Source organism: Poecilia latipinna, unplaced genomic scaffold (assembly GCF_001443285.1).
Source record: "Poecilia latipinna isolate Pla-1442-1.1 unplaced genomic scaffold, P_latipinna-1.0 Scaffold512, whole genome shotgun sequence".
In the NCBI taxonomy this organism is placed as follows: Eukaryota; Metazoa; Chordata; class Actinopteri; order Cyprinodontiformes; family Poeciliidae; genus Poecilia; species Poecilia latipinna.
In genome coordinates, this window is record NW_015113128.1 from 155,698 (window position 1) to 164,490 (window position 8,793).

At 39.5% G+C, this 8,793-nt stretch overlaps 1 protein-coding gene across 3 annotated transcripts in view; it reads left to right on the plus strand.

Moving 5' to 3' along the window:
• onecut1 (one cut homeobox 1) overlaps nt 1–6,596 on the plus strand; it is a 14,332-nt gene extending 7,736 nt beyond the window's left edge. For 2 of the 3 annotated variants that reach the window (XM_015040500.1, XM_015040501.1), the window contains exon 2: nt 3,553–6,596. In XM_015040500.1, coding sequence (XP_014895986.1) covers nt 3,553–3,842 — 290 coding nt within the window. In that variant the 3' untranslated portion in view covers nt 3,843–6,596. Of the gene's footprint in view, nt 1–15; nt 83–3,552 lie in introns of all 3 variants that reach the window. The other variant, XM_015040502.1, reaches the window with a different exon arrangement.
• The last annotated feature ends 2,197 nt before the right edge of the window (nt 6,597–8,793 follow it).

The window sequence follows — 8,793 nt, forward strand, 5'->3', positions numbered from 1 at the left end:
TTTTTTTTCTGTCAGCACCATGGACAGCGTTCACTATTCCCCATTTTTGCTGTCTGCACTAAAAAAAAACTAATTTTGGAAGGTATTGAGAATGTCATTAAAATTCTGTACGCTTTAATCAAATACAATAGAGGGCAATGCAATAATAATTAAATTCTACTTATTATTATTATTATTATTTTATTTGTCTCTTTTATTTGTCTCTTTGATTAGACTTTAACTGAATTTGGTATCAGTTCAAGTGTAGGCTACAGGGCCGGTATGTTTGTGAAGACATGGTTATAAATAACTACATTGACTTAGCATGAGCTCAGAACAGTTACGAAACGTGGCTGAGAAAGTTTGTGGTTTGGAGTTTGTATTCATCTTTACCTGTTTTAAGTAAAACTTGGTGTCAAGCTAAGCTAGCACACCAAAGCTCTTGATGTGGGGGGGTGGGGGGGCGGGGGAGTTTGTTGTTTGAATGAATTTTTTAAGAAATTTAAAAGGATTTTTCTGACTTGAACCCAAACCAGTTTAGGTTTGATTTTGTTGTTTTTTTTTTTTAATGGAGAACAAACCAGATGACTGTATATAATAGCATTTTACCACCTAGTACAGAAGCTCATGTGGAACTTATTTCTCTGCACTAATAAATCTATTTAGGAAGCTATATCTCAGTGACAGACTTAAAGTTTTATCACAATACTGAAACATGACAAAAACAACTATTTATTACATCTTTTTTATGTAACTGTATGACTGTGACTGTGTGTCACCATAATTGTAGCCCCACAAACACAAATAATGCTCTTGACAAACATTCCCACTTGTAACATGCTTATTTAAGACACAAGTCGTATAAAGAAGTGTGATTTGTTTCACCAAATTGCATACAGGAACTGTATTTTCAAATGTATTGGTATTTATTGCTGCTTTCATTGAACAGGAAGTGGAGAAAATAGTAAAACTACCAAGAATAACAATAGTGGTTTAAGCATCTTTAAATTGTGACACCGATAAATCAACACTCTTATCATGATAAGAAATTTATCACGATAAATTATAAAGAATACAATACGATAAATGTCCACACCTACGATACAGTGTTAATCAGGTGTATTTAGTATTGTTCAATAATTTGTGCTTGTCGGTTTTAAAATAAACGATGCTCCCTTTGAATTGCATAGGTTTTGCGCTTTTATTTGATTAATAAATTATAAATTTTAAAAAGGGCAGATATTCCCTGTTTTGTTACATTTCTAAGCTTATGAAACAGTGTAGTTAAAACCTAACTGAGTCTCAGGTTTTGTTAGAGTTTCGCAACAGATTTTAAAAGTTGGTTCTAAGCTATAAAATTCACTGTTGAATGATAAACTTATATAATTTCTCCTAAGAAACATGGAATAAAACCAACCCAAATACAATGTATTCAAATGTATTCGATCTTTTTGGTTTCAAAGTAAGTGCTTGTCTCTTGAGTTGAGTGCTGTCTTTGCCTGGACCAGCTGCTACTGCCCACGTTGCTCTGAGAAAAATAAAAGAAACAGAAAAATCCCACTGTGATTTCCTGTAGCTCTCTCAATAATTGCTGTGTTAGAACAAACACAAATAAATAAATAAAGCAGCACAGTTTCCAGCATCCAGACTGCTGCTGGATTCCTTTCGGTTGTTAAATGTCAAAGAGAGCTCTCAGAGGCATAAAGAGCAGCTTGTCAGCATGTGTGGTCTTTGACGGATCCGTGAGCATTATTATGATTCTTGGAGCGCTCTTTGAGACTTTTTATTTCCTGTTTCAACCAAACACGGCGGCAGTTCTAATCCACATTGGACATTGTAATGAAATCAGCCAAAGCAGATCTCGTCTGGTTTGTCCAGACGCATTAGAAGTCAACCACTTGTCAACCAATGTGGGCAATAACAGGAGTGTGATGCATTTATAACAAAACCTTCAAAAAAAAGAATAAAAAACAACATAGTGGTAATGTTGGAAATCCATTTTCTTTCAAATGCTATTTGATTTATAGAGGCAGTGTTATGCAAAATTGACTTTTTTAAGCTTTGCATCACTTTATAATGTTTTACCCTCATGAAAAACATACCTGGAGTGTTGCCTTGATTCTTTCATGTATGTTTGATAAATCCTTTAATCTCCATGGCAACCATTTAGCTGTGCAAAACACAGCTAGCTCCGCCTTCAAGGCTCCTCCTTGGAGCTGCAGTTTCCAAACTTCCGCCTCACACAGCAGCTCTCCTCTGTAATTCCCCCAGTCAGTTCCTCCAGACTAGCCAGCTACAATTAGCAAACACCTGGTGCGCATCCGCTGAGCTCATTGTGTGAGATCTTTTTCTGTCCTGCGCTCTGACAAACATTTGCATACACTTGATAGAGGGATGCTGATGTGATGACATGCTGAAGGCGGAGTGTCGAGAAGAGCAGGAAGTTCTTAAAGAGACACAGGCCCAATTTTAAGGCATTCAATTGTGAAACTTCAAAAGAAGGACTTTAGAATCTGGAGGTGGGGGGGACAAAGAGGGAATGTAAATTCAAAGCTTGTCAAAATCAGAACCACAAAAAGAGGCTTTTGCATTTCAGTCTGTTGTGTGAAACTATAGATCAGTTTGACTGTGGAGTTAGAGCAATGTCCAAACATTAAATAATTCAAACTTTTGTGTAAGGAAATGATCTATGCTAAATATGATAAAGTATCTTGATATAGTGTGTTGTTGTTTTTGCATTGTTGGTATCAATGTTATCATTATTATTGCTGTTAATACTATTAGAGCTACTATTAGTCATATTTGGACTATTTGTTTTAAAGGGGCAGTATGATGTAAAATTTACTTTTTTGAGCTTTACATCATGTTGTCAGTTTTACCACATCAGAAAGACATCTGGAGTGTTGCTTTGATTCTTTTATGCATGTCTGGAAAATCCTTTAATCTCCCATGGCAACCATTCAGCTGAACAAAACGCCTGGGTGAACTTAGCTCCGCCTTTGAGACGCAGCTCCTCTTCTGAGCTGCTGCCTCACAGTGCAGCCCTCGCCTGGGACTCATGCATTCAGCTCCTTCAGACTAGCTAGCAGCAATTAGCAAACACCTGGTGAAACTCTGCATTTATACTGAGTTCATAATACAAGTTACTTTTCAGTGCAACACCAGTAAAAGTGTTGTTAAAGGGTTAATAGAGGAGCCATGTTGTGATGACTTCTGTAAGGCGGAGTTTCAGAAAGAGCGGGAGTTTTTAAAGCAACAAAGGCCCAATTTGAAGGTGTTAAATTAGGAAGTAAAATTTATTTTAAGTCACATTTGGCACACATATAGCATTTTTTAACAACTGAAGGTAACATAATTACTTATCTGGGCTATAAAATAATACTACATGCCTGGAAAGCACATAACACTGCCACTTTAATTCTGAAATCAAAGTGGCTGAAGTAAAACCATGTGAGGCCACATTAGCCTCACCATAAACTGACCTAATTCCTGTTTTTGTTGTTGTTTTTCTTCAGTCAAGTGCACCTCTCTAATGCCTTTTCCGTTTCTGTCCGATTCTTCCATCCTTCGCAGCATGCAAGCGCAAGGAGCAGGACCACGGCCGAAGCGAGCGAGGGAACGTGACCAAGAAGCCCCGGCTGGTGTTCACGGACGTCCAGCGGCGGACGCTCCACGCCATCTTCAAGGAGAACAAGCGTCCGTCCAAGGAGCTGCAGCTCACCATCGCCCAGCAGCTGGGCCTTGAGCTGGCCACGGTCAGCAACTTCTTTATGAACGCTCGGCGCCGGAGCCTGGACAAGTGGGTGGACGACGGCTCCGGTCACGCGCCCAACTCGGGGCCCAACGTCTGCACCAAAGCCTGAAGTCAGACTGAACCTGACCAACTCATGGACTGATTCAACCTCGGTGGAAAAGCTTTAAAAAAAAAAAAAACCAAACACTTCTGAGAAACAAAGAAAACTTAAAAGACCTTGAAGCAACATTTTGCCCTTAAACCTGTACTATATTGATATTTATAGTATCCAAAGATGAAAAGCAAACCAAAGACTTCTTGTTTGACCTGCTTTACGATGTTTGTTTCAGCGACACAGTTTTTGTGTAACATACTGCAAAAAGACTTTACTCTCTTTCACACACACACACACACACACACACGCAAGCACGCAGACGCACTCACAAATACACATACACACCCAGGTCTCTAGCTTTATTACACCCCCCTTCACCTCCCTACTGTGTATCAGTCTGTCATTTGCCATCCTTATCTCTAATCTGATTGGTTGGTTTTAATGATGGGTCCCTAAGAGGAGGTCTAATCAGCCTATAGGCAGTCTGGTCTGCAGCTGTCCACAGCCTGAGAAAAAAAAAAAAAAAACATGGATGAATGTGGAGTTCCAGCGGGATTGGCCAATCAACTTTAAAAAGAAAGAACATTTTCATCCTGCGGGGGAGCGACCCGGATTGTTCTGCAACCTTGTTTGGACCAGTGGCGTGGACTGTATGTCTGTTTGTCTGTCTGTCAGTCTGTGCAAGTCGTCTGTCGTTCTGTCGAGCATTCCAGACAGACGGGCGGGCAAGGAAATGTCCTTTCGTAGACTGCTAACCCAAACCCAAACAGCCTGAACCAAACCAAAAAGGAGAAGAAGAAAAAAATGGAGCTCGGCCTATTTAGTGGTGCTTTCTTCCAACATGCTGATGCGTTCAGTCGGGAAAATAAAAGAAACCAATCGGCATCAAGCTTCTTGTGCCGCACAGAAACGAAACCTACAAAGACCAAAGAATATATTTATTCAAAACGTAGGTATGGGCAATTATGATATTTTCTTGATATGATAACATCAAGTTTCAAAGTGTCATTTTATTTGCAAAAAAATTAAATCAAACATTTATTTCCAGATTCAACTGCTTTTACTAAGTAGAGCAAAAACAAAAAAATGACTTGACATAGTGTTTATGACACTTACTGAAATGTGACCTATAACAATTATTTATTCATGTTAGTTTTGACACAAAATACTTTATAGAATTACATGCCATGAAGGTAAATACGGATATATTTTTGGCCATTTTGCCATGACTGTCCATGTTTTTTCAGTCATACCATTCACAAGCGGCTGAATTTGTCCCTTTTTACATAAGAAAAAAAAAAAGCTGGGCAGCAACATGTGGGGGAGGGCAAAGCTGCATTACTTATATGCTGTGCTTCCCAAAGTTGGGGGATGGGGGGCTGCAACGTGGGTCCCAAATCAACAAGCGTGGGATCTTGGGAGTCCCAAGTAAATCTGAAAAATATTATGATGAACCGTATTTGTGGTATAAGTCTTAACAGCGATACCACTCAGACATGCCTCGTAATAAAAAAATATATGTTTGCATCTTTACGCATAAGAACATCATTGCTTATTTTTCACAAAATGTTTGTTTTATTCATAAATCCTAAGACACAAACCTTCCCCCTTCACATAAAAACGTGACCCAAACAGAGTCGCATTGAAACGAATCAGTAGCTGCCACACGTTCAGCTCCACTTGATCTTCTTTAACAGTGTGTTTTCTCCACACAAACCGCACGTGACAGATAGCCTCCGATGTTTTTTCTTTTTCTTTTCTTTTTTTTAAGGACAAACTGTGTCACCGCTTTAATAATCAGGACTGTGGTGTCAGTCCATCGTCGCCGCATGCGTCTCACGTGGATTTGATTTGATCTCCTCATCAAAGATGTGCAGCTGAGGAATTGATATCAATGATCGAATCACTTTGGGGCGCTTACACGGCAATGTCAACTCGTCACCTGAATACAAAAGCATCTTTATACGTCAGCTTGCTGCCAAGTCCCCCCCCCTCCCCTCTCACCCCGCCCTCACCTTCCCTGCATTTCAGCACTTGGAGGAAAGCACTACATGGGCCTGGCTCTGGGGTGGCACAGCATTAAATGTATTAAACTGAGCCCCCCTCCTCCTCCCCTCCCTCCCTTCCCTCGTCTGGGGTTAGCAGATGTACATTCATCACAACGGATCTCTGAAGGAGAAGAGGCCTTCTTCTTCGTCGTCATCTCTCGAGAGAAAAACCAAAAATATGACAAAACAATGTTTCAAGACCTGCTGATGTTTTGTTTTGTTTTTTTTCTTTTTTTTTCTTCTTCTTCTTAGTGTGAACCAAAGATGCTACCTCACTCAAGTTCCATACGTGATTTCTATCACTTTTGATGATACCAAAGATAACCAAAGATTTTTTCTAATTGCACGGCCTCTGAGTGGTGTTCAAAGAAGTGTGATGTATGTGTCCTGTCCTCTTTTCATTTAGCCCCCTATCTCTCTCTCTCTCTCTCTCTCTCTTGCATCTTCACTCTTGTCCTGTCCTTCTCCCTGCTCCAGACCCTCCGACCTGCAATCAACCCATGTGTCCTCTTTTTATTTTACTTTTTTTTTTATTTTTATGCGTGCTCTTGCTTAATTTGTGCTACGATTCCAGCTCCATAGATAGCCCTGCTGATGCAGGTAAAGGCAGACGTGCTGATCCAGCCATAGATGCACACAACCGTCCATGCAGGTGCCTGCAGAGTAGACTTGTAGTAACGAGATCTTTCTTAGTTATTCCTACTGCTTCTTCTTTTGACAAGAAAACCCTGTTAAAATGTAAAAGAGATGCTTAAATTTGAGTTTGTAGCTTTATTTATCAATTTTTGTTTTTAAACAGAATGTTGATTTAAACTAAAATGTCATGAAAAAGTGTTTGCTCCCTCCTAACTGATTTCTTCTGTTTTTGCTGTTTTTGTCACACTTAAAGGCTTCAGATTATCAACCTGATTGGACGAACACAGATAACCGGAGTAAATACAAAATACAGTTTTCAAAGGTTTTTAAAAGTTAGAACACTATCCATAGTGACCTGGGCCTTTGGGGAGACAAACTGCAACTTAACCGTAGTAACTGGTTATCCTGAACACGTATATAGAAGAAAAATTTACATCTTCTCTTATTTCCCCTGTGAGTACTTAGGATTTCCATGTCCTGGATGTCTTGTGGTTACGGGCAATGAGTGTTTTGCATCGTCACAGAGGAAGTTCAACCCACTTTTCCTTGCAGAATTTTTAAAACCTCCCTGGAGGGCTGTTGATCACAAACCGCTTGTTTTTGTCAGCATTTCAACTGGATGTAAGTCCAAACTTTGACTAGTCCACTCCAAAAAATCCGAAGTTCACTCGCTAATGTACTTCAGACCATGTTTCTGCTGCATAACCAATGCATGATTGGTTCAACTGTTGGGTTATTTTTTTTTGTGAATTAGTCTTACTCCAGCTGTAGCAGGACACACACACACACACACACACACACACCAAAACGTTTCAGTCTCGTCTCGTCCGTTCACCAAACACCCAGAAGTCTCAAGGATCATAAAGATGTTCTCATCTGAAATGTGTTCTCTGTTTTGTCAGAAGTGCTTTCGGCCTTAAGTCTCCACTGGATGCGAATGTCGCCTCAGAGTTTCTTTCTTATTGATGAATCGTGAACCTTAACTAAGAGAGTAGGTGTTACCCTTTTGCGACGTTAATGCGGTTTTGGAGTCATTTTGCTGTTCCGTGTTTTCTGTGTTTGTGCAATAGTACACTGGAGTCCCAAACCAACAGGAATGACTCTGGATCCCTTTCCACACCGATAGATGTCGGTGGGGTTTTTTCTTATGGCTCAGATTGGGGCATTATGCATCTTTTACACATTTCATTAATTCTATAGATCTGGTAGCCTGGACTGAAGTTAGTGGAATTGAACCATATTTTGGTTGGTTTGGATACCTTTTGTTCCATACTGAATAAAATCATCATTTCGTTACTTTCCTAAAATAATAGCCTAAGTCATTTTTTGCCAAAATAGTTTTTTATTTTTTTATTTTGTGCCTAAAATATCTTTTGGAAAGAAAGAGCTTTAGTTTTGTTTTATGCCAAAAATCAACTATACATACAACTTTAGGAAGGTGACGATTTGTAAACAACATTTTATGAGAAAAAAACAAACGTTTGATTGATAAGACGATTTCTTTGATTATCTGAAACATATAAGTGTGATAAAAAAAATCAAAAACAGCAGTAACACAGTGAATAATTTATCACAGCGCTATTCGTAACCCTGCCATATAATTTTATTATTTTCTTTCTGCTGGCCCTGCCCCCTTCGTGTTGCATATTATTGATCCAACGAACAAGTCAGACATCTTCACATGACAGCAGGCAGACAGCCTGACGTAGCCATGGCAGAATCAATGATTCAACTATAGGCAGACATGTTCCTGAAAGTAGAAGCAGATGTGTTGCAGTCTTTCTTTAAAAAAATAAATAAATAAAAAAAATACAAAAACTGGAAAAAAAATAAAAATATTAATAATAATAATAATAATAATAATACAACCTCCCAGGACGAGTGCCTTGCTTGAACCAAAGTGTTAAACCGCTGTTGACCTCTCACTTTTGACTCTGTGAATACCTCAGCCTGTAGAAAGGCCACAACTGAAGAGACAAGGATTTTTTTTTTTTTTAACTTCTTTTTCTTCCTTTGTACCTTTCGTTTTGTGAATCACACCGTGGTGCTTTTGCCAGTGCAACCATGCAATGAAAACATACCAAAGGATTTTCTGTTGTCCACTTCTACAGATCAAACCAAAGGCCTTTGTTTCTCGTCCTCTATCCCTCCCCTCTCCCCAGACACACACACACACACACGCGCACATACGCACGCACACACACTCCCTCCCCTCTTCCCTTCCTTCTCTCTCTGCTGTGTGTAGGAGGGTCCAGCACTCTGGCCGTGCATGTCTTTTACCA